Below are 24,942 nucleotides of genomic sequence, written 5' to 3'. Positions count from 1 at the left end.
GGTTAGAAAATTGCACTTGATCATGTCGCGATATTATCGCAAATGCGATATATCGTTCAGCCCTACAAGTAAGGCACAAACATAAACTGCAGTTACTGTGCAGCTAATATATTTTTCCCTTGCTTAAACAAACCAATTATGTGCCCTCCGCCAACGAGCTCGCACCCACAGTCGCGAGTCATATCTCTGCACTAAACAAACCCAGACTATAGTTTATCTGTTACATAAGCCTCTGAAAGTGGACTTACACCTATAGCCACAGCCAGCGGCTTTAGCATGTTACCAACTGCGGCACTGCCTGCGAAGACGCATACGACATTGAAACTCTTGTAACCCATTTTAGTCTCACGTCCCGGGAGTTTACCTACTGCAAAAGACATATACTGGGTAGACATCTTGGCTCAGCCCAGACCGTGCCCGTTCAGCCTTACCCTCGCGTGGCGGGAGCCACAATGACGCCAGTTGCACCACTACGTAGGCGGCGTGCACCGCGATCCCTCAGGTGCGCATGTCAGCGAAGGGGTTCCCTAGCGGTAACGCAGTGAAAAAGCGAGCCAACAACACTATTTCCGGTTTGAAAATTGCTTTCAGAATAAAGGTTTTTAAAAAACATTTTCAAAATGTTTTAAGCCAGCGGTCCCCAACCTTTTTTGCGCCACGGACCGGTTTATGCACGACAATATTTTCACGGACCGGCCTTTAAGGTGTCGCGAATAAATACAACAAAATAAAACTAGTACCCATACCGAAAAAAAGAAGATTTATTCATAACACACTTGAAAAGACCAAGGAAAGCCGAGTAAACGATAAAAACGATAACAAAATAACGCTGAAAACCGATAAAAACCCTGAAAACTATACATTTCACACCTGAACCTCAACTCTCGCGGCCCGGTACCAAACGACTCACGGACCGGTACCCGTCCGAGTCCCGGGGGTTGGGGACCGCAGTTTTAAGCCACTGAATATTTGAGTATTACTGATCTCAGAAAAGGAAAGAAGTAAATTATACAATCAACTGTAATTTTTGAATAGTTCAGGCTCTGTTCGGAAATGGACAATAAATCCTGCTAGTCTTTAATCCCAAAATATAATGATTGTGTGCGGACAGAAAATACACAGCTGCTCCCAGCTTTTGAAGTCTTGAGCTTGGTAAACCAGCCAGGTTGCTTTTGTTGATGTAAAATAGTTGTACCTGTGTGAAAAGACTTATAATTTGCGGTGTTAACAGATATTGGATTACTGTTTAAATACTCCTGCTCTCAAAGGCGACCCTCCACAACATTTTATAAAATTGTTTAGGTTTTTTTCTTAATTCAGGATAAAATGAAATCTCCTGTCCTGAGCTTGGGATATTGAATCTCACTGCAGCTGGACAGTTCTCTAAGACTGTGTGGCGGCCAGTTTTTCTTTTCTTAATCTTTCTTAGCGAAATAAACTGGAAATAAATACTGTTTAAACTGGGAAAATTCTTCAAAGGTTGAGAAAAGTTCTAATGAATTCTCTTAAACATTTTTTTCCACCAATGACTTTTTTTTAACCTAATAAAATATAGCATTAAAAAACATATTTGTTTTGACTGTTCAACTGCAAGTGTGCTCATTCTTGAATCTATGCCTTGAACAGCTGCGGCAAGCTTTACATGGATGGTGCTGTTGCAGTGGATGTTTTCCGACACATCCAAACAGGGCATGAATTGTTGTTGAGAAAATCAAAGAACACACACACACACACAAACACACACAGACTTGTCTTCACGTTTTTTTAGAGAGGTTTACGGAAGTGCCAAGTATTCCATGGTCCAACTTTTCAGATGTGTCATCTTTTTACTGATAATATCACTGCAAATTGTTGTATGGAAGTATAGTAATCATGTTTGCAGCCCAAATAATTCTATGCATGAATAAAGTAAAGGTTTACTTCCATCCTAGGAAAAGGATGCTTCTTTGGGGACATTGCACAGAAAAGCCTGTCAGAATATTAATTTAAAGGCGTTTCCTATGAGACTGTAAACATGTAACAGTGAAAAAGCGGATTTACTTTTGTGTTATATGAGGATGGAGGAGAGCAAGGTAGTTGTGTCACCTTTAGATGGTCGTGGTTTAATTGTGAAAAACGGAATTCGGAAGTGTTGCCGTCTTTGCTGCTAGCAGAACACAGGCCGCAGTGATTTGGTAGCCGCTGCAGTAGGAGGAAGGACCGCGGTTCTACCGCTTCTATCTTTCAGTTTCGCCTCAAAATTTGCTTGGTGGTTCTTTCTGGTAACAACCAGTTAATTATATGTAGAGTAACGATCTTATATGACAGCTAAATCGTAGTATTACTAACGGACAGTGATATCAATCGCCATTTTAATCGCACGTTTTCCCTGTCAGAAGCGCTAGCACAACAATGGCTCTGAAAAGAATTCACAAGGTAAGGAAGTGAACGGCGAGGCCCAGGATTTCGCAGTTTGGTTATAGATCTAATTCCAAGGTTGTCTAGCGGATGCTTGTCCGGCAGATTAGTTGTACTGACAATAATTTGAAAAACGGATCTATTTATTCAAGTTAGGTTTGAGCTGGCAGCTAACGGTCTGTGAGTCTGAATAGCGAGCGGCGACACTGAGAGCAGCAATGCGCCGCCTTTCAGTGCTGCTACAAATGGGCCAACTCCACCATTGGCTGTGTTAGCCGTTCTTGGTTGTGTCACATAGCTTCACAATCTGTTTCGGTTCATTAAGAATGTATTCGATACCGCGTATAAAAAGATGTTTAGCTTGCCATGGTTGTCACTAGTTAATGGTATTAGTGGTGTGTTAGCTGCTGCTGGCTAACATTATCTCTCCCGGTTGTTGGCTAGTTTGGATGCAGGCTAGCTCACTGCATTTCTATCTTTATAGTAAACTACCGGCAGTTTTCACGATATGCCATCAGATATGTCTTCATTAGTCGATATAAACGGCAGCCTACGTAGCTAACATTATTCAACACGGCGGCTTTCGTTTACTTAACCCGCTATTTGATTTGACAGATAACTGAAGTTATCCGGCTAGCGGTAACGGCTAGCTCAGGAGTCCAGAGCTTATTTAATTAAAGGACGGACGGCTTCTTTGTCGCTAGCCATTTAAATATTCGATCATTTGCTGTTGTTAGAGGAACAGTAAAAGTTCAAACATAATGATCGCTATATCGGAAGCGAGCATGTACCTCCTCCCCGTTTTTTTTCGTTAACTGTATATTGTCATCTTAATTCATAACCTGCAGGTTTTCGCAGTAGTCATGTCAAAGCAGCCATGTTATTGTTTGCATTGAACATGCTTATGGCTCAACGGGAGAAGCAGTACATAAGGAAATTCTTGTTAATGTTAGCAGCGAGTCGGTGTTGTAAAAACAGGCCCCACGCGTTGTTCGCCTTTGATGGCATGTTGCTGATAGCAGGCGAGCCCTATAATCGTTATTGTGCCGCTCGTCTGATTGAGTTAGCTCCGCGTTGTTTGGTCCTGTTGCAATTAATTCCCCACGTAGCATAAAGGCATGTCATAATTTGGCCAGGCAGCTCGCTTCATGTTTCTCTTACATGACATCCTGTGCTGCTGTCGAGCCGGAGAGGTTAGCGTTTACGCTAAGCTAACGTTACCAGCATACCGTTTACTGCGAGCTAACCAGTTTACACGGCTGTGTGGGCTATAGTAAAAGCTTTGTTGTCAAATTATCGTGATCTCGGTTTGGGTGTACGTGTGTTAGCCGCTCTACCTGGAGAAAAGCTGTTACGTAATAGCGGTCAGTGCCATAAGCAAAGGCTCGGGGTGCTATAGTAGTGTTGTTGTGTCACCGGGAAATGCTTTGAGAGTTACTGTAGCAGGGAGCCTTTATGGCTGTGGCACCGGCCTCAGGAGCTGTCTGAAAACAAGACAGAGCTCCTGGTGAGCAGAGGAAGTAGTAAGTAGAACAGCCTCTATAAGATTATTGAAGCTCTTTTTTTTGTGCCCACCCCAAACACATGCTTAAACAGAGGAAATTCTTGTGTGGTTATTTTTATGTTGCATTTCCTTTTTCTCTCTGTTCTTTAGATTGGGGTTGCGCTGATTGTTTAATTAATAGCCCGATATTGGTGTTTGTAAAACAACCTGGCTAAAGCTGATATTTCTGCTTGCTCCTTCTTTGTTTTTTGTTTTTTATCATTTCTTCTTTCAGTTTATTCGGAGGATTGTTGAAGGGAACTTTAAAAATGTGTATATTAGAAGGATATATTCTTAACGATTAAGTTGAATTTCTGAGACAAGTCAAAATACACTGATAATCGTGTTTTAGAAATGAGGACATTTTCTCTGTTAATATATAGACTGCTTGGACCTCACACAGAGAAGAAGAAGAAGAAAACAGCAAAGTGCTCTGTTCTATACATTGTAGCTAAAAGGTTGAGATGCAGTTTGGCAGGTTCACCTTAAACCTTCCACACTTTCCTAACACCCTTTGATGAACTCAGGGAGTTGATTTCAATCTTTAACATTTTAAATTTATTTTCAAAATGGAAAATATTAAAATCAATTACTTTATGTTATTCTTATTTTTTTCTTCATTTGGCCCTACTTAATTACAAAGAAATAAATGTCATTCACCTCTTAAACACACTGTCTGGACTCTTATCTGGCACAATACTGATGTGACACAAAAGATAAACAGGACACTTTCATCAGTGAATGCTATCCTGTATGCAGATGCTGGTGTTTTTAGCCCTCTTATCTGTTCTTAGTTTTTATGGTCTATTTAATGCTTCGCTGTATGGCCGGACCCAAACAACTCACATCTCTTTGGTTTGTCTCAGGAGTTGAACGACTTGGCACGGGACCCACCAGCCCAGTGTTCTGCAGGACCAGTAGGAGATGACAGTAAGTCAACATTTAAACCCACAGTGTCACGTTAGCTGTGTGTAAGCAGGATTCAAAACCCTTTCCCGCTTTTTATTTGAACTTATTCATAATCTTATGTGACCAAATCATTTTTCAATCATCAAATTATACTCGCACATGACATAGGAATCAATGACAGATCCATGAAGACCAACATCTATAAAATAGATTAAATTAGTGTTCGTTTCTGCTTGAGGGTTATTCTTAGAGCTCACATCCAGGAAATACCTGCAGCTCCTATTGTGAAGATTTCTGGGTAATTATAAAAGCATAACCCACTGTATTGCTTCATGTAGGTTTTACTTTTACTTTCACAGCAAGGGTATTTTTTCTTTTGTAATGTTGGGAGTAAATCAGAGTTCAGATTTCTTTTTTTAATCTCATAGACTGAACCAATAATGAAATGCAGAAGGCATTAACTGAACTGAACTTAGCCCTGTAGTATGTTTGTCAATGTTTCCTTGTAACCAGTACTTTAAATGTTGTATGTAAAACTCCCAAGGTGCTTCTATTATTGCAGGTTAATTAAACAAAATTTGGTCCTAATGCTAAAATTTGTGTGCAGAGTTAAAAAAAAAAGTTCAGAATATTGAAAAACTTTGATGATATGGGGATTTTTTTTGTACTGAAGGAAAATGTTTAGTGAGCAGTTTAACACTTTCTCTTTGATGCGTTTCTGGTTTGATCAATAAGTCACTCAGTCCTAAACCACAGTGTCCACAATCTTGTGACCTGAGGTTTAAGTGTCAGTAAATCCAGACACTTAAATGCCTGCAAAATTTTGGAATTTTCACTTTGGCTCGATCTCATCAACTTGGTCTTGACCCTGCTGTAACGTCAAAATCCAAACTGTAGTTTTTAATGACCACCGTCCAGTTTAGTTAGTTGCTTTTAAGAAATATTTTGATACATTAAGATCTTGTATTGTGGTAGATCTGACGCTGTCCCGTGCTATATACACAAACAGATACATTCAGTTAATCGCTCTGATGATGTGCCTTGATATTTAAGTCCATTTAACGATTGCTCTTATTCTGTCTTGGTAATACAGCAGTGTTTTTACATATAGCTGTAATCCTTTATAATCATGTCTTTTATGAATGATAGTGTGGGAGTAATAATAATTGCCCTAGATGGGTATGTTTAGAACAAGTAGCATGAATAAACACAGACAGATTGTATTTAGGATGTTTAAAAAAAAATAGACAGAGTGACTATATTAAGTGTATGCACGCTGATTTAAATATGACGCAAACTTAGCCAGGAGTAGTAATGCGGCGGCTGCCTGCCCGACACATCCTGAGTGCAACACCTGGGTTCAACAAGAGACCGACACCCACGCTGTTGTCTCATGTTTGAGGTTTGTGACGTCTGCATACATAACCAGAATCGTCACAGGGTGTACAGTGCAGCTGCTCTAATATATTGTATTGTTTTTAGGAAACAATCTACATGCTTTGTTTCTTTAGTCTGTTTTCATGTCTTCAGACTGATTTTTGCATATTGATATCTGTTCCTAAATTATTTATTGAAACTATTCTTTAAAACAACAAAACTTATGTGCAAGATTCCTCTAAGATTATTAAATGAAATATGAATATGTTGTGTTGAAACTCAGACTAACCCATGAATGTGTTAATATCCTTTGTGTGTGTGTGTGTGCGTGTGTGAGGGGGGATGTTGCATTTAGGTTCCAGTCAAAACAAAAACATTTGATTTTTATCTTAGGACCGCACGCGCAGGACACGTCCATATGTGTCTGCATGCTGTCAAGATCACAACAACCGTCTGAGGAGTTTTTCCTTTGTTTTAAAGTCTGACATTTTAATGACACAATCATAGTGTGGATCCCGTAAGCACTGCATCCTGGGATTTTGGTGTGCAGTCTATGTTTGTGCACGATAGCGTCTAACTTTTGTACTTGTGCGGGGGGAAAATCGGTAGCAGAACTTTTTATTTGTTTGCTGTAGACATCGCTTCCTGCCATCAACATCAAAAAAACCAAGACGGTGTCTCTTGTGAAATGCAGTTATTGTGGCTTTCTTCACAAATGTGACATTTCTCCTCAGACAGGATGCTTGAATTGGACAGGTTTAAAAGATCACAGTCAGATTACAGTGGTTTGTTTTGGTGGTTATCCAAGCTCTTTAAAAAAATCACTTCTTGTTTATTAATTTCCTCTGAAGCAGCAGGTTAGTGTTATTCATGTGCTGCAAGTGTATATGTAGTCATTTCTAATTAAGAAAAGACTGTCCTCAGCTGCACTTTATTTAAAGCCTGTTACTCAACTGTATAAATAAACAGGCACGCTTCATGTGGCATTATTTATTCTAACACTTCCCAGACACACATCATGTCCTCAGTTTCATAACAAATTTCTCCTTTTTTGTTTCAGTGTTTCACTGGCAAGCCACAATAATGGGACCCGTAAGTACTCACACAGTCACAGCTTTAAACGTTGCTTTAGGTTTATGGGAAATTCACGTACATGCGCACGACTCTGAATTGTTCTCACTATAAGTTTTCTACCTGCCTGTTTCCTTCTATACCATAATTGTAATGAAGCCCATTGGGCTTCTCTCTCCTTCAGAATGACAGTCCTTACCAGAGCGGGGTTTTCTTCTTGACCATACACTTCCCCACAGACTACCCCTTCAAACCGCCAAAGGTGAGCACCAGAGCATGCAAAGAAGTAGCTTTTCATAAACAGAGGGTGCCTAAGTTCCTCTTGCCCGTTAAAGCGTGCCACAGCTTTACGTCGTTCAGCTTTCTGCCGTCTCCCCCTCTTTCTTGGCTCCCCCCATTCATCTGTTTTCAGGTTGCATTTACCACAAGAATCTACCACCCAAATATCAACAGCAACGGCAGCATCTGTCTTGACATCCTGCGATCACAGTGGTCTCCGGCTCTCACCATCTCCAAAGGTAAGGAGATGTTTCTGGCTGCAGAGTAAAAGAGAAACGCCCCGTTTTCTTTTTCTTTTTTTCTCTCGTGAAAGCGCTACCTCCAAATGCATTCCTGTGGCAGAGGTCCTTGATTTAAACTGGCGCAGCACTATCTCAGTGAATGTCAGAGATGGTCCTTGAGCTAATACAGTGGTTTACACAAATAGCGTCCCTCATGCAGTGTGAGTGTTTTTGTAGACCAATTATGTTTATGATCAGAAGTGGAATAAATGGGACATGCTAGCATGTGAGGGTCATCCAAAGGAAAATGTATCCAAACTCTGAAAATGTCAGTTTTTCTGTGTGAGAACTCTTAACCTTTTGTGTGGTCTGTTCCAGTTCTCCTGTCCATCTGCTCTCTGCTGTGCGACCCAAACCCGGACGACCCATTAGTACCCGAGATCGCCCGCATCTACAAGACTGACAGGGAAAAGTGAGTTGTTTGCATGAATAGTTTGCTTTCATGTGCCTTTTCAGATTGTTGCTAGTAACACTGTTGCTAACAGTGTGTGACATAACAGAAAAAATTGAAACTGTCACCACGAGTCTTTAAAATAGCCGCACAGTTAACAGTGAGGTTCAGATGTGTCACTCACTCCCCACATTTGGTTTCGAAACACCCAGACAGCAACAGCAAACCTAACTCAGGGCTTCATAATGGGCGAATATCCTCTGTGGCCATGTCCAACTTTTATATACAGGCTATGGTCAAGAAGGCTGTTTAATGTTAGAGCGTGTGAAACTTGAGCTTTTTGATTAGTCATGCGTGAGGGTGAGTGAATGCAAACATTGGGGCACAGACATGCCACCTTTCTGGAGTTGTCACCCCGTTGAGACGATCAGAATTTGCTACCTGTGAAATTAACGATTGATCGATAAGGCCGGAGAGCCAGAATTGGCTCAACAAAGACTCCCAATTTGGCCCACTGGCTCTGGAAAGTATGAAATATTGCATATATTTTGGATTTTAACTCTATTTTCATAACTTGGAACTTTTATAAAGACCCAAAGAGCTCCCCATGGTCATTTGTGCTACATCAAAGTAATTAAGTAGTAGATAAATGACTAAATGGCAGAAAAGGTCCTTTTTTTTTTTTAATATCTACTATAAAAAATAATAAAATCTTACAATGGGTCCACAGTAAATAAAAACATTACATTTTATGTGAATGAACAAATTAAGTCACAACTCTTTCAGTAACTTTACACATTTATTTCTTACTCTTTCAGGCCAGAGTCGTGCTGACAGGTGTGTTTTATATACAGCACGTTTCTCTTATCGTGTAGAAAAACAGATACGTTCCATTGAAAATTCCTTTGTCTTATATTAAAGTATCTGAGGGATTTCATATGAAGCTAAACATCTTTCTCGTGACAGAAAGGAGAATGGCACTCGTCTGAGCCTACGATGTAAAATGAGGACGATGTGTCTGCTCTGTGCCATTCGCTCATGAAATTTCTGCCCTCCTCTTCGGCTTCTCCCCAGCTTGATGCACTCTGACAAAAACCTCATTGCTGTGCAGGTTTAGTGACAGGCAGTGGATGGCCAATTAAATTGTTGAAAGTGCAAGCAAGTTTTGAACAGTCACGGTGACGTCGCAACAGAAACGTGATGCGGCCACACTCGTTGCGATTCAGACTTCGGGGAGCATCTGCTCTAATTCGGGCTCCCCGTTTCAGACACGTTGATGGGACCAGTCAGAGTAAAGGCAGTGGTGCAGATTGACTACAAGTGTTCAACATGTTGATCCTTCACTAAGTTAAAACTGACCACTCTCCTCTCTTTGTCTTTTTTTTTTTCTTTCTTGTTCACAGGTACAACAAAATAGCTCGGGAATGGACACAAAAGTATGCAATGTAGTGTTGGGGGTAGAAACATGGCCAACCACCTCTACGACGTAAAGGCTAGGGGAGCTTCAGACGTAAAGAGAAAACAAACAAAAAAACCATACAAACAAATGAAAAGTTTAAACAAGATCTTGTTGGTTTCCATTGGAGTGCTTTCTTTGAGCCACGCCTCCCCTTCACCAGAGTACCTGTAAAACTCCCTCTGCCCCACCTTCTCTCTCTCTCCCTCTATTTGCTCTATCTTTACCCCTTCCCTCCCTCCGCCCCTCAGCTCACCCACCCCTCCTCTAGTGTACATATTGTCAACTTGCAATGGTAAAGCCCATCTCCCCTTTTTCACCACCTACCAACTCCTCCTCCATCTCCTGACTTCTGTATTCCATTTGTCACCAAGCAGGTTGGGCTGTCACCGATCCTCCACCCTCCCCTGTTTATTCCCTGCACGCCCGCATTCTCACCCACCATCACTAAAAGCATTCCTTTAAGCACCAGTCAAGCTTTGAGGGGACCTTTTTCTTCCCCCATTATCTTCCAGTTTAATTTTATTTTTGAGGGGGAGGGGACAGTAAGATGGAGGGATTTTTACACTCTGCACCCTTTCTTGTTTTTGTTGTCCTAATGATTTCCATCTGTAGGGGTGACATTTCAAGGAAGTAGTCAAAGGGCACTCTGTGTTTTATACAAGGCTATGTAACATGGAAAAAAATTAAACGCAGCCTATTTTTGGTCTTCTGTTGGATTCTATGAAAGGACTTGAATTTATCCCCACACCTCCTGCTCCTCATTCCTCCCTCCCCCAATCTTCCTTCACCCAAGTTGACCCCTTTGTACACACACACACACACGCACACACACGCACACACACGCACACACAACTGTAACCCCCATGTCACCCTCACCACCACAGTTTCTTTATTCACAAAAAGTGGAGGTTCTGGACCAGGTATTTAAGCAATTCATTTTTTTTTCTTAGTTTAACCTGTGTTTTTATTTCCCACCCCATAATTCTTTAGTTTGCTTTTATGTTTCTTTTTTTGTTTTTTTGTTTTTTTTTGCTATTGTTAAATTAGAGGCTAACATCTTAAATGGCTATGGGACTGGCTTGGGCTCTGGGTGCGAGGAGAACCCACTCTTCTTGCACAAAACCTCTGTATATTGAATTACCTGAGAGGCTCGTTGAGCTTTGTGTGTTGATTAAACTGTGTAATAAAAACCCTCGACTCCTGTGTTGACTCATACTCAGCCTCTTTTTGAAGAAGGCATACAGAGGCAGGTTGGCAACATCTGAATGCAGTTAAGAGGAAGTTCTGCAGAAATCTAACAGGATAAATAAGATGAGCAATTACCTCATTCTTTTATGGTTACCTCTATTCCACAGAATTCTGTGAATACTGGGGAGCATAACAAAAATACAAGACTTGAAAGCTTTTGAAATTACATAATTCTTGGGCGCTTGTAGAGTCCAGTCAAGCCTTTAGAAAAGGTCATTTGTCGCCCTCTGGTGGTATGTAAAGTAGTTAAAAGTTGGGAGACCTTCCAGCTCTGTCACAGCTAAATTAAAAGCTTTGACTGGTAAAACTTTATAATTTATATATTTAAGCATTGTAAATCTATAAATGGGGTTTATTTTGAGTCAAAGGTGTTATGTTCAACCCCCCCCCCTCCTTTTTTCTTTTTTTTTTTAAGTCAGTGACCTGTAAAGGAAATGGGACTCACCAAAGCTCGCAGTGGTCAAGATAATTATCCGCCGTTAGGAAAATTTGCCAGGCAGTGGAATTTTATTTATCTTTTGGCTATGGACCCGATAGTGAAGAGTTTTAACAAATACACTTAAAATAAAACGTAATATTTATTTATTTCATTTCTGGAACGATTTACTCATCACGGCAATTCCAACTTCAAAGAGCGCTAAAGCGAAGCCGGAAATGGTATGGGGGTTACGCTCTCACCCTTGTCGAGCTTCGTTCTTCCTCGGTTTTGATTGGTTGGTGGGCAGTGACGCAGCAGGTTCGGTGCGCTGTCAGAGTGGATAGAGTTTTGATAAGCTCTGTGGTTGACCTTGCTGCTGAGCGCTGATCACATACAGTACACCGTCCAAGGAGGGAAAAAAAAAAACTCCCAACATGTCAGCCACCCATTTACCTGCAATGCCAATGCCTCCGATACCCGACTTACCCAGCTCGGGTTTCAGGTTAACTAAAGGTAAAGTATTAAAGCTGGCTAATAGCATGCTAGCCTTGTATGAGTGGTTTGTTAGCCGTTAGCGGGTCTGCGACAGTGTTGTAGAAAAAACTGTAGGATACTGTGTGGTTGTATTGAGGCTACCGCGTTTAATAGTAACGTAAAGACTCAAATATTTTTATATAGACTTTGTAGTTGCATTGTAAACTTTTCCCCTTCTTCTGGCATGGCGCCGTTAGCTGGCTAACCGGTCACCGAACCCAGTTGGACACGGGTTAATTTTTCCAACTTTAGACTTCACTCAGCGTGGGCCACAGCTAAACGCTATCTCCGTATGCCCGGCTTCCCGCCGCTCTAGCCAAGCAGAAGTTCACAGAAGTTGCTGATCAGGTCTGACAGCAGGGCCCACATTCCTGTTCTGAAACATGTGATTCTCAGTACTCGGCATATAATCCTCCATGGCTTGGAAAATTTTCGCCACTCCTGGCCTTGGAAAACACCGCCACATACCTGCTTGTTGGTTTTCTAAGAATAGGCCTAAACTACTCTAGCATAAACCCTTTCAGAACCGAGAAACTGTTAATGCCACTAGGTCCGACAGGCTGAAATGACTAAAATGATGTTGCCTCAAATGACAGTTATGATCACTTGTTTAAGACATTACATAAAAGTCCTTATTATATTTGTCTTTTTTCAGAGCATTTTTTGGTTGCCGTGCCGGTGGCGGTGGTTGCAGCTGTCGGAGGCTTCCTCGTCAGCCAGTACCTGAACAGGCGGAGCTGCAAAAAGGGCCAAGTGAACACCTGCATCAACAAAGACAGCCCTAAAGTGGTCCACAGCTTTGACATGGAGGACATCGCCACCAAGGCCGTGTACTGCCGCTGCTGGAAGTCAAAGAAGGTTGGTCCTCAGGCAGCGATAAATGTCCTTTAGCTTAAACTTCAAGTAACAGTCATTGAGCTTTATAAGCTTGCAGGTAATCTTATCAGAGGTCCAAAACTGCTTAGCTTTCTGCAGTCACAGGTCACGGTTTGACACATATTGTGCTGATCACATCCCAGTTGGTAATGGGATGTGACCATCTTTAACATCCCTGACCTGCGCTGAAAGTTACCCTCTGACAGCCCTCCATGCTTAGTCGGTTTCAAACTGCTGTTAGCATGAACTCGTATGTGGCTAACAGACTCTCTTCGTATGACTGATAAGAGTGAATTCTGTTGTCGTTTCTCCTCTTCCCTGCAGTTCCCTTACTGCGATGGTTCCCACACTAAACACAACGAGGAAACCGGGGACAACGTTGGACCGCTCATCATCAAAAAGAAGGACGCGTAATCTGAGCCACCGGAGAACTCGGCCCTCCCTGATTCCTTGCACGCCCGGCCCGATCATCTGTCATTCTCATTGCCGTGTCACACTGATTGATGATTACAGTATGACGCTGATATGTTCAGTCCAAACTCTGAGCATTGTCGTTTGCCCGTAACAGAAAAACATAGTTTTAATATCAAACTGGCCACACTGCTCTGACACTGCTTAGTGTGACTTTGAAATCAAAGGTCATTTGAGGACAGATAACAGTTAGATATGGTGGCACTATGACTGCAGCTCGCAGTATGACCTACTTAATGTGCCGTTTGTTTAAAGTTCTCACTGGGGCTGATAAAGGTGAAATATTTCCCCGTGTGGGCATTGTGCCTTCATGTTTGGTGTCCTTTCAGCCGCCTCCTCTGGCTGTGGGGCAGGTGGCTGAAAGACGAGACCTTCAGTCAGTCCAGCGTCTCGGTGAACTGAAGCGTAGGCCTTAAATTTAAATCTAAACCAGAATCCAAACGCTCACACAACCCTACATGAATGTTAACATACATTGTTTTGTTTGTTTTGCTGCTTTAGTCAGAGGAGGTAGAAGTTTAGTTTGTTGTTAATGAACTGTTGAAACTGTCTTCTTGTAACCAGTTCCTGTGGCTTTCTGGGAAAACTTGTGTTGAATCTGTGAAGTGTTCAGCAGCTTGTGCCCATTAAGAATATATTCTGCCGTTTCAGCAGGTTGATTTTTCTACTGGCTGCGGGGTGTCTGGTTTGATTCATTGTTCTGTACATTGTGAATAAAACTTGAGTGACCCAATTTGAAAGCTTCATTTATTCATTTCGTTCGCCTTTTTCCACCACAGGATCGGAACGCGTGTCACAGCGCTGTGCTGATGGATTAACGCAGGACGGGGGTAATGAGTAAACAGCTCTGTGTGCGTGTGTGTGACTGCGGTGGGATCGGGGCTGTGATTTGTGTGGGAGAGACGGAAGTGAGGGGGGCTCCCGTGCTGCAGTGTCCACCGACACCAGTGGCCATTTTAAGACGGAGCAGTATTTGCGGTGACCGCTAGAAGACGCTGTGTTTACACGGATCGCCCAGGCCAGACAGACAGCAGTGTACGCGAACACGGTGGGCCCCTGCTCCCATAGTGACACGTGCGCGCGCTCGCACACACACATAGACACGCACGCACGAGGTATCTGGCTGCGTGCCAGATGCAACGGAGGACTCTCAGAAGAGGTGGAGTGGACTCCGCCGTCCCCGCGTGAGGAGTCACCTTTAACAGACAGCGAGCTCACGTGCTTCAAAGCAGACGGACATTAGCATAAAGGCTATTTATGTTAAACAGGCTAATTTAGCTCACAGGGCTCTTCCTGTTTTCCGAGTGACCTGTAAAAATATCATTTTATTTTGTAGCTGTTTGTTTTGATATTTATTTACATCCACCGTGTGTGACACCACAACCCAGTGTGCTTTTATGTATGAAAGGTCACGGCGCTGGCTTCCGGTGTGGATAAAACACCAGTTCAGACGGGAAAAAAATAAACAGTAAATCTGTATTTAAATCCATTTTAAGGGGAAGAGTTGTTTTGGTTGGATTTTTTTGTCTTGTTTTTTTTTTAAATAAGAGCATTTTTTTATGTTAAAATAAGTAGGCGAAGCCTGGACTGCACAAACAGTAAACGCTTAAGAGTTTTCAGCTACTTTACTGAACATTTAATATAGCAAAGTTTGATTGAATACATTTAAAGATTTATAAAAGGACAAACAGGAATAATTAATAAACTGGGCTTTTGACTAGTTTCCACAGGCCTGAATAAGGCATAATTATATATAGATATATATATATATGTAAGAGCCTAACAAGAATTTCTAGTAGAGAAAACATAACGAGCGTAAATTATAAGTGTGCCCGGTGTTTACATAATTTTTTACATGTGTCTCAGTTGTGCTGTTGACTGCGTGTGACCGGTGGCCTTGATTCGCCTTAGTATTCCCGCTGCCAGCTAACGGTGTGTGCTGATCTGCTTCTGTGGACGTTTCACGGGGTCGCTCTGACCAGAGCCTCGACTGCAGAGTCCACTTCGCATTTTGAGCGACGCCCCCAAATTCCGTGCAGAGTGTTTGCAGACCCTCCGGGACGGAGAGGTGGAGGAGGAATCGGCTGCTCTGCCGTCCATATACGCTACAATCACCACGCCATTAGTTCATGACTTCATCATATCTTTGACAGGAGAGCTCGGGTCGTGTTTGTAAGGTAAGCGGGGAGCTTTTCTCGACACTTCCTGTTGATTTTCGCCGTGTTGTATTGTCGCCTTTTTTCTTGCGCGCAGCGCCGTGTCGCAGCGACCACTCGGACTGTGGTCAGCTCGCCGTGGCGTCGGTCGAGCACCGTCTTCTTAGGTAACCTTAATAATGGCCAAATGATCGATCTGGTTTCCCGATCGATCCGCCAAAGGGGGCGATTGGCCGGTCTTGTAATAACACCTATCTCCCGTGTTTAATCAGCGGAGTAGTTTTTCTACAAATGTGGACACGGAACATAGCCTGGTCTTTTTTTATCCACAGCAACCGCATCGTTGCGCACCTCGCTCCTCGTCGTCGATAGCAGACAAAAGACAGCCTGTTTTTTTCCCCCGGCGTCCCTTATTTAGTCTTTCTCTGCTGAGCTTAAGCTTTGGCTGGCACACATAACAGCAGTCGTCAAAATGTATTTGAAAAGCGCGCTCCACATTTGACCTGCGCATATGCGCATATCTTTGCATATTGTTGTCGCTCTGTTATTGATTGCATTGATATACCGTGAAATTCTTAAAGGGATACTGCCTCCTGTATGCGGAAATCATTGGCAAGCATGCAGTGTGTGTCAGATACATGGCTGCCTTCATCTCTGTCCGGGGAGTTTGATTTCTGAGCCTGTGCACATGCATGTTATATTTTTGTCTTTAAGCACCAAATCTCTGCACTCTGCTTCTCTGGCTGTGTTTGGTGGCTCTGACTGAGAACATATCTCCCAGCCCTTCTTTCCTCGTAACTCTCTTTCTGTGTTTGTCACTCCAACATTTCTATTCTTAACCTTCCTCTCTTCATCCCCTATTCATTTCTAGCTCTCCAGGACTCCGAGGCTGCTGCAGAGAATGGGAATAGGGACACAGGCCAAGGCTTGCCATTTTGGCTGAAGTAACAGCAGGACAGTTGTCAGCCTCGCATCGGCTTCAATCCCCTTCTCCCTCACCTCTCCTCCCACACGCGCACGCATACTCACACAAGGACAGACAACTCCCCGTAGCCAGCTATGTCCACCGCGGTAGACATCGCTGGCCCTTCCTCCCCGGATCAGGCCCACAGCAGTGCTAAAATCCCCAATGAGCCACTGAGACCAAGCCTTAAGCGCTCTAACCACCCTTACAGCCTCTCCCATTACATCTCCACCCCTTCCCCGGCCGTGGATGTCAAAAGCCTGATGGAGCCCTCCTCATCTCAGCAACGGGCCACCCAGCCCGGCCACGCTAAGCCTCGCCGGGCCCCCTCCTGGCCCGACATGTGGGAGTCGCCCAGCGGGCTCCACCTGGCCCACGCTGCGGAGCTGCTGATGCGCGCTGGGCTTCTGGCTCTCACCCCTGCCACCACAGAGCAAGCCAGTTTGGGTGCACAGAGCAGCCAGCCAGCTAAGAGGGAGGCTGCAGAGGCAAAGAGCGGAAAGGGAGACGGCGAGGGAGGTGGGTCCGGGCCTGAGGAGGAGGAAGAGGACTCCTCTGCATGCAGCACTGACTTCCAGCCCTTCCTGGGTGCCTGGTTCCCCTTCAGCCCCGCTCTTTTCCCCCTGGCAGGCTTCCAGATGGGGGGAGGTCACTGGAGAAGCACGGCCATGGGAGCTGAGGGCATAGAGGGGCTGGTGGCCGAAGGATACTCTCCCAGCTCCCTGGGCGGGAGCAGCGGAGGCAGGAGGAAGAGGAAGAGGTGCGGGGAGTGCGTACCGTGCCGGCGTCAGACGAACTGCGAACAGTGCAGCAGCTGCCGCAATCGCAAGAGGGGACACCAGATCTGTAAATACAGGAAGTGTGAGGAGCTGAAGAGGAAGCCCGGGGGGCCGGGGTTTGAGAGCAGAGTGTCTGGGTTTGATCTGAGGGGGTCTGATTTTACTTTGGGTCTGGCACAGGAGAGAAGCAATGGAGCCTTGGACGGATAGTAACGCTTGCGGTGGCAGGATTTGTCAGAGGTTCCCGGTTGGATGATTGTTGAGGAGCTGCAGTTTTAACAAAACAAAAATTACAAAACCACACACACACACCAACACACACTCACCCACAGGACACCCTGTTAACATGCTCGGACTGTGACTGTCAGAGACGTTCAAAGATGTTGTGTTTCGTGCGGAGCTGCAGCTCCCGTTTAAGAATGTCCACACACGTTCCCATCCATTTTGACAATCAGAGAATTGGAGAGGCGAGAAAGAAGGATACCAATGTTTGTCAATATTCAGATGATGACAAAAATTCTGTAAATAGACTGTAAATATCTGGAAAACATTATGTCTTCTTCTTCCTTTTTCTTTTTTTTCTTTTTTTTTACGTTGCTTTCCAGTTTGGATGTACTGTGCTTCAAAGGTAAAGAGGAGCCAAATGTTTTGTTTCTAACGAGGGGAGTTTCTGTTGTTCTGACGTCACTGCATCAGTAAGAAGTGAATGAGTTTGGCCTCGGCTAAATTATTTCATGTGCAACTTGTACTGTATAGCGCTGTTTGCCCTTTTGAAATAAAAGAAATTTGCCATGTGCACTCGTCTACAAGCTCTATGCTACGTCTTTATGTGTGTGTGTGTGTGTGTGTGTGTGTGTGCGTGCACTCATTTGTAATTGGGCGTATGTGTCCGTTTGCAACCTTGTTTCTGCTTGCGCACACATGTGCTCCTGTGTGTGTGTGCGAGGTTGTGTGTGGATTATGAGTCACCTAATGGTGTGGCTGAGAGCCTTATCACAACCCCACAGACACACAAACACACCTACACGCTGCCTTGGCAAGTCCAGTGCGTGCACTTGAGCACACCTAACCTGACACACACAATCATCACAAACATTCGGGCTCTTCCTCGCACACAATTTCCTTTTTTATTTTTTATTTTCCACGTATGTATATATAAATCTCTCACACACGCATACACAGATATGGGGGGGGGGGGGCAGATTTCAAGCCGAATACACAGCCAGCTGGGCTGAGGCTACAGGGTGGGTTTTTGCTTGTTGCCGTAACGATGGCTGATGTGATAAGACCTTCTTCCTCGGCGCCACACTCCAGGGGACCGCAGGGAAGACGTAACCATGGCAACGGCCGGCCCGAGGTGTCACGCTATAATTGGGCCACGGCTGCACTTCCTGTGAGCCTTCAGTCAGGGGGGATCGCAGAGGGACTGTGTGTGTGCGTGTATGTGAGTGTGCATCTGTGGGGGTGGGGGCAGGAGGGGGATGTGCACGTCCGTGCGTGCGTGTGTGTGTGTGTGTGCGTGTGTGTTTGTCAGGCAGGGAGAGAGAGAGACAGAGAGAGAGGGAAAGCACTGCACGCCAGCCAACGCAGGACACTGCCAACTCATGGAGAAAAGCAGCGAGCTCCAACATCATGCAATTACAACGCTCCCACTGAATGAGAAACACGCAGTCTTTTAGTTTTGAGTCCACAGTCTAGTGTTTCTTCATCTCCCAGACAAAGGGAGAATTTCAAATTCTTGGATCTGCAGCTTTTTCTTTTCTCACCCCCCCTCTCTTCAGTGCCTTTCTAGTGATTTGGAGCTTAATCCCCCCACCCCGCTCCTCCTCCTGGTCTCGTCACACATGCACACACACACACACACACCGGAAATCTGTGTCACCCGCTGCCCAGCAGGTCCAGTGACTCCCTGAACGCCTGCAGTCTGGCTCCACTGGCCTGCAAGATGGCAGGAGCAAAAAAAGGAGGGGGGGGGGCATTGAACGGAGGACAGAGGAGAGGCGGAGGAGGGCTGTGAGAGAGAGAGAGAGAGTTGGGGGAGGTGGAGGAAGAGGAGGAGAAGGAGGAGGGAATGGAAAGCGGATACAGGGAGAGGGTGAAGGGGAGAGGAGGAGGTGTGTGTGGGGTGGGGGGGCATGGTGAAGGGCAGAGAGAGAGAGAGAGGGAAGGGGGAGGAAGAGGAGGGGTAAGAGGGAGAGATGAAAAGCAGGCCACAGGGGGAGAGAAAAGAGAAAGCGAGGGATATGCAGGGAGGAGGATGAGGGAGATGGACAGCAGGGGATGAAGATAACGTGGGGCCAAACAAAGAGAGTGGGAGAGATGAGTGTGAGATCCAGCAAGCGCGGTGATGGAGGCCGATTGAAATACAGCGAGACAGAGATGCGGGGAGGTTAATGATGGATGCATTGTCCAGATAGACGGTGTGTGCCGTCACAGACCCCTGTGGAGCCTACATATGTTAGCACCAGCAGCCCTGCCCACTCTGGAGGAAAAACTCCTCACACACACACACACACACACACACACTGCAGTGGAGCAACCTGCCAGCCCGAGGCAACCTGCGCTGGAGCTGGGCGGACCCTCGCTCATGAGCAAGTCCTCTGAAATTTTGGCCACTGCGTTTGCTCTGAGACACTGTGTCTCATTGTGAAGATCTTTTTTTTCCCTTCGACCATTGGCCGTTTCCCCAGTGTTAGGAAATGTGTAACAGCTTTGCAGAAAACATCATCTTTCTGAGATCACTCGTCATCATGCCTCTGTTATCCATTTGCATTCCCCTTTTGTACACATGGAAAACATGCATCTCCCAAACAGCAACACAATGGCTTCTTACATCCTCAAAAAGCCCTGTCTCATCTTCCCCCCAGGTTATATTTTGGTGACACCGAGGTCAAAGGGCTTTCTTGACCTTTGACCCTTAAAGCTGTTAAAGGTGGATTCAGAGTACGCCAGGTTCTAAAAACAGCCACAGGATGGTCTTGTTTCTACCGGTGAAAAACAAGCAGAGAAATCACTAAATGATACATGTGACTTCAACAATGTCTGAAATGGATTCTTATCCAGTCAAATCTAAATACAGTCATAAAATCCAGAACAAATAAAAATAACTTTCAAATCCTTCTCACATTTCTACGGTACGGAGCCCTGCAGCGGACATGGGAGAAAAAAAAATTAAGACGGACTTTTGCGAGATCTCGCAAAACTTTTGCGAGATCTCGCAAAACTAACTCGGGATCTCGCAAAACTTTTGCGAGATCTTGCAAAAGTTTTAGCCGCATTCTTCGGACGCTGGCTTGAAGCCGACCGGGAGGTCGAGGCACGATGTGCCGGGAAAGCGGTGTTCCTCCCGGTTGTAGTAGGTCTCGACCTCCCGTTAGCTTCGAGCTAATGGGAGGTCAAAGGCCGAAGAATGCGGCTAAAACTTTTGCAAGATCTCGCAAAAGTTTTGCAAGATCCGAGTTTGTTTTGCGAGATCTCGCAAAGCTTTTGCGAGATCCCGAGTTAGTTTTGCGAGATCTCGCAAAAGTCCGTCTTAATTTTTTTTTCTCCCATGTCACCTGCGGGGCTCCGTACATTTCTATGCTCAGACGTACCGTGTGCACAAAATTCTGTTAATGTTTAGCTTGTTGCTGATTTCTAGGAAGCTAGGCAAAGCCCAGGGACAAAGTCTCCCTGTCTGCAGAGATATTTCATCATGACGTGGACCACCCCACGATGTGGAATTGATTATTACCAAAGATTACTGGGCTGGAACTCCCTTTGCACCTTTAAATTTGCACAACTCTGACAGCTACCAATCTCGACCACAGCTGCAATGTCAGTTATACGTTTTTGTCACAAGCCCTGCGAATTTTAGTTAATTATTGATAAATAAGTTATTACAAACAACACTTGGCCAACTAATAGACTGTATATAGAAGATGGATGTCATTTTCAGATCTGAAAAGTAAAGTCAGCGTGAACACCGCAGTCTTTCTCATTTCCAGCAGGGGGTGCTGCCTTTAATTATAAACACATGTCTGGTTGTAACTCTTCCTGATAGTTTTATGGTTTCAGTGGCTAGTTTTAAGTTGTTCCTGAAACAACACATTGCTCGTTTTATAAGTTATGGTCCCCATTAGAGTCAAAAAGGATGATAAAGTTTGGTTTACAGTGTGACTGACAAGTTGCTAGTCTATAAGTTTGTTGTGTTCTTCCATTTGCACCCAAGTGAAATTGTTTAAATAGCTTACTTTTATTAGTTTTGAATACTTTATACTCTATTTTACTATTGACGCATATGGAACATAACAACTATTTCAATCCATTCTTTTAAAAAAATAACAATAATAAAGTTTATTTTTTTTACCCTATCAATGCTACAACTCTGGGCCAAACATGGAGGATTGTTTGTTGTTTTAATGTGTTTAAACGGGTTTAACATGTTTATTTTATATAGCGAAGTCCCTAAAAATAATCATTGGTCACCATCAGCCTCTCAGGCTTTTTTTTAGTAGTATTCCAGTGCAGTATGTCTTTAAGCTCAAAAACATTATGAAACAACTCTAATCCATAGATTTACAGTTTGCAAGCACCGAACATCTAAACACTTCAGAAAAGAATCACTCTCAAGCCGAGTAATATGCCAGTAGGGGCATAAAGCCTGGGGTCAGGAATTTTTCATAGCGAGTCACCCAAACCCCGGAGCAGGATATTAATGACTAACCTTGTGTTGTGGATGAATCATCTCAAATGTTCTCTTGCCTGAAGTTTGGTTAGTTTTCGGTGTTATCTTCTTGCCATATGATTGCATTTGTCTCTGGCCATTGGGGACTCTCACATTAACTTCTATTCTGGGTAAAAAAGTTAACCCTCATCCTAGTGAAGTTGGAGTGTCTAATGTGTTTATATTATGCTGACCATCACCACACCAATATATAGCAGTTAGCCCAGTTAGCCCAGCTTCACTAACTCTACAAACATAGCTGGGCTTTAGTTTTCCGTCTTTTTGTGCAAAGCAATAGCAGAAAAGTACATCTTAGTCCTTCGGTCCCGATCCTTCAGTTATATCACCTTCAAATGAAAACTAGCGAGCTAACGTCCTGCTTTTCTCTAGCTTTGTTAAACATCTTTCACGGAGGCCTGGATGTTAAACTTTAACATCTGAGAGAAACAGTCATGATGATCATTTTATTGGTGATTTATTTGGACCGTTTCTCAGTGTTTGATTGATTTTAACCGAGGAAGAGTTCTGACGCAGAAACGGATGATAACATTAGACTTAGGAAGCGGATACTGTCTTGCTAGCACCCAGTGAAACTTCACAGCATGAAGATGCTGTGGCTACCTCCAAATGTAATCAGGTATTTTTTAAAATGGGGATTTTTCCAAGGTCGTTTTGAAAAATATCTCTGTCCAGATCAAAATGCTAAAAACAAACTCAAGTGCTGTCAAGAACAGCCAAAGCAGGTGGCAATGTAACCTCGCGAAGACATGCTGATCAATCAGAGCACAGAAACAATAACAGAGCAGTCTAGTGTCAAAAAACTAAATCAAACCACATACCTTCGGTTTTAAAATTTACGTTTTCCTTGTCCATATGTAAACGCAGTAATGAAGTTTAATGCATTTACATGTTTTAAAATATTCACCCTGCCAGGAGTCTTTCAGAAACTCAGTTTTCAGTGATCCAAACGCTGCTTACATGTGTACGAAAGGCCCAAATAAATCGTTATTTACGTAAATAATCGTGTACATGCGGACGTAGCGTTTAAACCTAAACAAAAAAACTTAGGGGACTCAGAGGATCACATAAGTATAATCTATCCAACGGTTGTTTTAGTCTGGATCAAAGTGTTGGACCCATAGAAAGTATAACGAAGAGATGTAGTGACCGTGCTGTCACCCTCTGGGTTCTGAAGAACTGTTTTAAAGCCTTGAGACCGAATGTTTCTGCCGTTGCCATTTTGGTGTAAAAAATCCAAATGTGACAAATGGGTATGGGTCTAACTGTGAACCCACTTGATCATTGGCCAGCAATGTGTCGGTTAATCCTCTATTTTGAAACACGGTATGACCAAGGTTTACAAAGTGTTTACAGAGTCAAAAAGGTGTTTCCCGTTGACTTCCATTTTTGTAAGTCCTCTAGTTAGAGTACAAGCTGTGTCCAAATTCATAGGCTGCATCCTCTCGAGGACCCGGCCTTCATGGTCTACGTGGCGTTTGATACTTATTCAGCTGTAATCTCAGCCAAATTGATTTACTCACGAACAATTAAAACAATAAAAAGTCAAACAATAATATTTTTAAGTTATCTAAGTGATTTATATATTATGTTTAATCTGAGTAGTGAAAGACTGTGGGGGGTTTGAAAACGATGTGCCGGGAGTTTGCTGTTCTTGCCGGCTCTAGCGAGACGGACGTCTCTGAAAACGTCAGAGCACTTTTGAAAATATGTGATGTCTTGATAAACCGAGCAGATATTTGAAGTTATCACAGCTACATTCTTGCCTGAAAACACCTTAAAAGTTTATTTTGTGACCCAGAAACAGTAATAAGAGTAATATTAAAACTAAGCAATTCAAGTTTCCAACAACGGCGGCAAAAAACACTAAAAATATTTATTGGATTTAAAAATGTTTAATCTTACACATTTCAGGTGTATCCTACCTTTTGCCCAGTGGCAGCTTTAAATTCCAGCCCCACCCACATATCCTAAGTCGGATACACAGATAACAAATTTAATGGATGTAGTTTTCAACATTTGTATAGTTTCAAATAATTACATGAGAAGCACAATCTGATATCCACATGTTAGAGTTCCTGCTACATCATCATAACAGTGTTGGTGCAGGATCAACATTGCAACTGACCAATCATGTTGTCAGAGTATTCACTTAGCATTAGCCTAGAAGTTAGCAAATGCTATAAAAACCTATCACAACCAAACTAGCACGAGTAATCTAAATTAGGCTAACAGCAAATCTAAATTGCTAAAACATTTATTATGTTGCATAAATTAATAAAGAATAAAAGAAAGATTTATACAAACAAAAGTTTTTTTCGCTCCACATTCCCAAGCAATGACATCACAGCAATCCAATTGGTCAGTAGCATTGTTGATCCTGGACCAACATGACAATGATGATGCAGGACCAACAACAACATGGGGTTACATGACAGACTAGCTTTTTACCAGAGAAGCCTCGTTACAAACACATCATGTCTAAAAGACGTGGCTATAAGTTAGGGCTTATGATAGATAATGTTTTTAAGCTGAGAGTCGAGCTGATCATGGTTAAATGAAAACAAGTTTTTTACGCTGTGTAACTTAGCTTACTTAGTTTTACTGTTATTTTGCAGTGCGAATTCTTCAAAGTTAGCAAACTGAATAAAAAGCCTTAATTCATGAAACTTAGAACTAGTCAAATAACCAGAATTGTTACACGTTAAGTAACAATTATCTTCAGGCTATAAATGAGACTACCATTGCATTCTTGTGGAATGACAGCCTAAGGTGTTGTCTGTCACAGATTCTTTTTTATTGTCTTTCCCCACAATGACCTGATTCACAGAAACGATTAGGAGATAGCTTTTCCAAAAGACAGCCAGATAATATATGTTGTTTACTGTCACACGGTCGACACATGACATGCTACATGTGTCCTAATTTCACCTTTCGAGGTGGATAGAAAAAAATTAGGAGCAGCAGCACTCTCTATACGCAGCACACGAGTGTATACAAACATTCCAAGAAGAGCTTTCTCAAGGAACAAAGGTGAACAGGCTCCCACAATGCTTTACTGGGACA

At 43.3% G+C, this 24,942-nt stretch overlaps 3 protein-coding genes across 4 annotated transcripts; all 3 read left to right on the top strand.

Annotated features, from left to right (window-relative positions):
• Nucleotides 1–2,125: 2,125 nt before the first annotated feature.
• Nucleotides 2,126–10,910, top strand: ube2d2 (ubiquitin-conjugating enzyme E2D 2 (UBC4/5 homolog, yeast)). Of its 2 annotated transcripts, none has more exons than XM_005719474.2 (7): nucleotides 2,126–2,415; nucleotides 4,807–4,870; nucleotides 7,287–7,318; nucleotides 7,482–7,559; nucleotides 7,710–7,815; nucleotides 8,176–8,269; nucleotides 9,652–10,910. In XM_005719474.2, the coding sequence occupies exons 1-7, from the start codon at nucleotides 2,392–2,394 to the stop codon at nucleotides 9,695–9,697; spliced, it is 444 nt and encodes a 147-aa protein (XP_005719531.1). In that variant the 5' UTR covers nucleotides 2,126–2,391; the 3' UTR covers nucleotides 9,698–10,910. The 2 variants fall into 2 exon arrangements, with proteins under 2 accessions (XP_005719531.1, XP_005719532.1); XM_005719475.2 differs by lacking the exon at nucleotides 2,126–2,415 and adding an exon at nucleotides 3,416–3,920.
• Nucleotides 10,911–11,646: 736 nt separating this feature from the next.
• zgc:110843 (CDGSH iron-sulfur domain-containing protein 1) lies at nucleotides 11,647–13,987 on the top strand. The gene is made up of 3 exons (XM_005719473.1): nucleotides 11,647–11,886; nucleotides 12,563–12,765; nucleotides 13,108–13,987. Exons 1-3 carry the CDS (start codon nucleotides 11,808–11,810, stop codon nucleotides 13,195–13,197), a joined length of 372 nt encoding a protein of 123 aa, XP_005719530.1. The 5' UTR covers nucleotides 11,647–11,807; the 3' UTR covers nucleotides 13,198–13,987.
• Nucleotides 13,988–15,122: 1,135 nt separating this feature from the next.
• Nucleotides 15,123–17,758, top strand: cxxc5b (CXXC finger protein 5b). The gene is made up of 2 exons (XM_005719472.2): nucleotides 15,123–15,431; nucleotides 16,282–17,758. The coding sequence occupies exon 2, from the start codon at nucleotides 16,470–16,472 to the stop codon at nucleotides 17,361–17,363; it is 894 nt and encodes a 297-aa protein (XP_005719529.1). The 5' UTR covers nucleotides 15,123–15,431; nucleotides 16,282–16,469; the 3' UTR covers nucleotides 17,364–17,758.
• The last annotated feature ends 7,184 nt before the right edge of the window (nucleotides 17,759–24,942 follow it).

Source organism: Pundamilia nyererei, unplaced genomic scaffold (assembly GCF_000239375.1).
Source record: "Pundamilia nyererei isolate P.nyererei 1_Seehausen unplaced genomic scaffold, PunNye1.0 scaffold00001, whole genome shotgun sequence".
In the NCBI taxonomy this organism is placed as follows: Eukaryota; Metazoa; Chordata; class Actinopteri; order Cichliformes; family Cichlidae; genus Pundamilia; species Pundamilia nyererei.
This window is presented reverse-complemented; position numbering and strand designations above follow the sequence as displayed.

Excerpts from the sequence above, each read along its gene's own strand:
- ube2d2 (XM_005719474.2), top strand. The coding sequence starts at position 2,392 with ATGGCTCTGAAAAGAATTCACAAG. Across the intron at positions 4,871-7,286 it reads AGGACCAGTAGGAGATGACA|TGTTTCACTGGCAAGCCACA; the intron begins GTAAGTCAACAT and ends TTTTTGTTTCAG. Across the intron at positions 7,816-8,175 it reads GGCTCTCACCATCTCCAAAG|TTCTCCTGTCCATCTGCTCT; the intron begins GTAAGGAGATGT and ends GGTCTGTTCCAG.
- cxxc5b (XM_005719472.2), top strand. The coding sequence starts at position 16,470 with ATGTCCACCGCGGTAGACATCGCTGGCCCTTCCTCCCCGGATCAGGCC.
- zgc:110843 (XM_005719473.1), top strand. The coding sequence starts at position 11,808 with ATGTCAGCCACCCATTTACCTGCAATGCCAATGCCTCCGATACCCGAC. Across the intron at positions 11,887-12,562 it reads GGGTTTCAGGTTAACTAAAG|AGCATTTTTTGGTTGCCGTG; the intron begins GTAAAGTATTAA and ends GTCTTTTTTCAG. Across the intron at positions 12,766-13,107 it reads GCTGCTGGAAGTCAAAGAAG|TTCCCTTACTGCGATGGTTC; the intron begins GTTGGTCCTCAG and ends TCTTCCCTGCAG.